At 61.4% G+C, this 2,345-nt stretch overlaps 1 protein-coding gene across 1 annotated transcript in view; it reads right to left on the bottom strand.

Moving 5' to 3' along the window:
* Window positions 1-453, bottom strand: part of LOC130587184 (DNA-directed RNA polymerase II subunit RPB1-like) — a 4,821-nt gene extending 4,368 nt beyond the window's left edge. The window contains exon 1 of the mRNA XM_057388148.1: window positions 185-453. Within this exon, the coding sequence (XP_057244131.1) occupies window positions 185-274 (90 nt within the window). The 5' untranslated portion in view covers window positions 275-453. The remainder of the gene's footprint in view (window positions 1-184) is intronic.
* Between the last annotated feature and the right edge of the window lie 1,892 nt (window positions 454-2,345).

The following is a 2,345-nucleotide window of genomic DNA, read 5'->3' as shown; positions in this document are numbered from 1 at the left end:
ACCCCCCAAATCGCTCTCCCCCGTTCCCCGCGCACCCCCCGGGCCTGTGGGGGGCGCTGTCCCCGCCCGCCCCCGCCCGAGGCCGCTCCGCCCGCCGCTCTCGCTGTCCCGCCGCCATTTCCCGCCGCCGCTCGCCCTCAGCCGCGGCCCCRCTCCCGCCGCGGTTCCGCCCCGGCTCCGGTACCATCTCATCGGGGCTGAGGATCCCGAACTGGACTCGTTTGATGGTGCGCAGCGGGCAGGCGCTATCGCCCGAGGGCGGCCCGCCGTGCATGGCGCCGGTGGAACCGCGGCCTCGCGCCGCTTCGAGTGCTTGGAATGGAGCCCTTCACGGAGGGGTTGGGGAGGAATTTAAACCCCACCGGGGAACGGGGAAGCGGCTCCTCACGGAGCCCCCAGCGCGGAGCTTCCCCTTTTAAGCTCCGGCCGCTCCGCGCTCACGGCGCGACTGAGCTCGGTGAGGCGCCGGCACTGCTTTATATAGACTCGGCTCCCGCGCGCCGCCGGAGGGGGCGTGGCCAGAGCGGACCAAACGCCTCACGGGGAAAAGGGGGAGCGCGGGAAAGAAACCGCGGGAAGGGGAGGGGGCGGCGGGTCCTGTGAGGGTTCGTGAGGGGAGAGAGGAGCGGGGAACGGGGAGGAGGCGGCGGCGGCTGCTCCGTGAAACCCTCGTGGGACGCGCCGCCATCGGACTCCCCCGTCCAGCACGGTGGGATCGGCTCATGAATAATTCATTCAAAACCCCGCCTTCCTCGTGTCCGAGAGCCAACCCCCCTCCTCCTCCGGGGGGAGGTTGACGAAGCCACCCCGAAAACTGGCGGAGATTGCCGGAGTTTGCCGGAGATTGCCGAAAAGCTGGCGGAAGAGGGCGGAGATCGCCGAAGCAGCCCCGGACATATACGGAAATGATCGAAGTTAACCGGTGGTGCCCGAACGCTGCCGGAAAGAGACGGAAGTGGCCGAAGTAGTAGCGGAAGTTATCGAAAGTTACCGAAGCCCTAGCGGTCGATATCGGAAATTACCGAATATGTGACGGGAGATGCCGAAGCAAAGGCGGACGGTGCCGGAAATGGCCGAAGCACCGCTCCGGCTGCGGCCTGCGCAGCCCCGGCCTTGCCCGCCCGGCCTGACCGCTCCCGGCGCTCCCAACCCGGCTGCGGCCGCTGGGAAAGGCCGAGGCTTTCGGGCCTGTTCACGATGGGGCGTTGGGGGCGTCGGGGAAGGGGCTGAGGGAGGCGAGAGCAGAGTGGGGAGCGTTTAGGAAAAGGTGGAGGGGCGATGAAAGGTCAGGGAGCGGGGATTTGGGGGGCGGAGGGCTSAGGGAGAGGTAATTTGGGTTATAATTGGGGTAAGAAAAGGAATTTTGGGGCAGYGGGAGGGTGATAGGAAAGGGGAAGGATGGGAAGGAGGATTTGGGGGAGTGGGAAAGTTTGAGGCTCAGGAAGGGGTATTTAGGGGAAGCAGAAAGGATTTGGGGACAATTTGGGCAATAAAGGGACATTTTGGGACAGGAAAAAGGTTTTTGAGGCCATTTAGGGCCGGGGAGGGGGGATTTGGGCAGAGCAGGAGATTTGGGGRGTATTTAGGGGGAGCAGGAGTGGTTTGGGGTGAAAATTGGGGCAAGAAAGGTGAAGATTGGGCATCAATTATGGGCAGGGATAGATGATTTGGGGGAAGTCAAATAAAAAAATGTTTTATGGGGAGCTGAGGGGCCTTTAGGGGCCACAGGGGAATTTTTTTGGGTATTTTGGGGCAGAAAAGAGGTGATTTGGGGAGCAGGGGGGTATTTTTGGGGGTCGGGACAGGTGCTGTGGGTTTTTTCCCCCATTGTCACCGATGGCATCGATGTCACCCAAGGCCACGGTGTCCCCTGTGTCACCACGTCCGCCTGTCCTTGGCGCTGTGTCCCCAAAGTCGGGGTTTTGTCACCGTCATTGTCCCCAATGGGGGTTGGGGGTGTCCCCCACACCCCATGGGGGTGAATGGGTGGGGCAGGATGACGTCATGAGGGTGTGACGTCATTGTGGTGACATCACAGGGTGTGACACGGCGTCACCGAGGTACAGCCGGACAAAGTGACAAAAAATTGACACAAAAATGAAACAAAATAACACAAAAATGGCACAAAATGTCACAAAGTGATACAAAATTACACAAAGTAAAAAAAAGTGACACAAAGTATCCAAAAAGTGACACCCTGGGGACACGGTGACACCCGAACAGCCACAGCGGGGTCTGTGCCACCCCCAACTGTGGCCGTTGTGTCCCCAAAGGTGTCCCCAGCGGTGTCCCCAACAATGTCCCAGTACCCCCAGTTGTGTCCCATTGTCCCCCGCCACTGTCCC

The sequence above is a fragment of the Malurus melanocephalus genome, unplaced genomic scaffold (assembly GCF_030028575.1).
Source record: "Malurus melanocephalus ecotype Western Australia unplaced genomic scaffold, MMel_1.1 scaffold_1612, whole genome shotgun sequence".
Classification (NCBI taxonomy): domain Eukaryota; kingdom Metazoa; phylum Chordata; class Aves; order Passeriformes; family Maluridae; genus Malurus; species Malurus melanocephalus.
The sequence above is the reverse complement of the archived record's forward strand: the minus strand, read 5'-3'. Positions and strand labels throughout refer to the sequence as shown.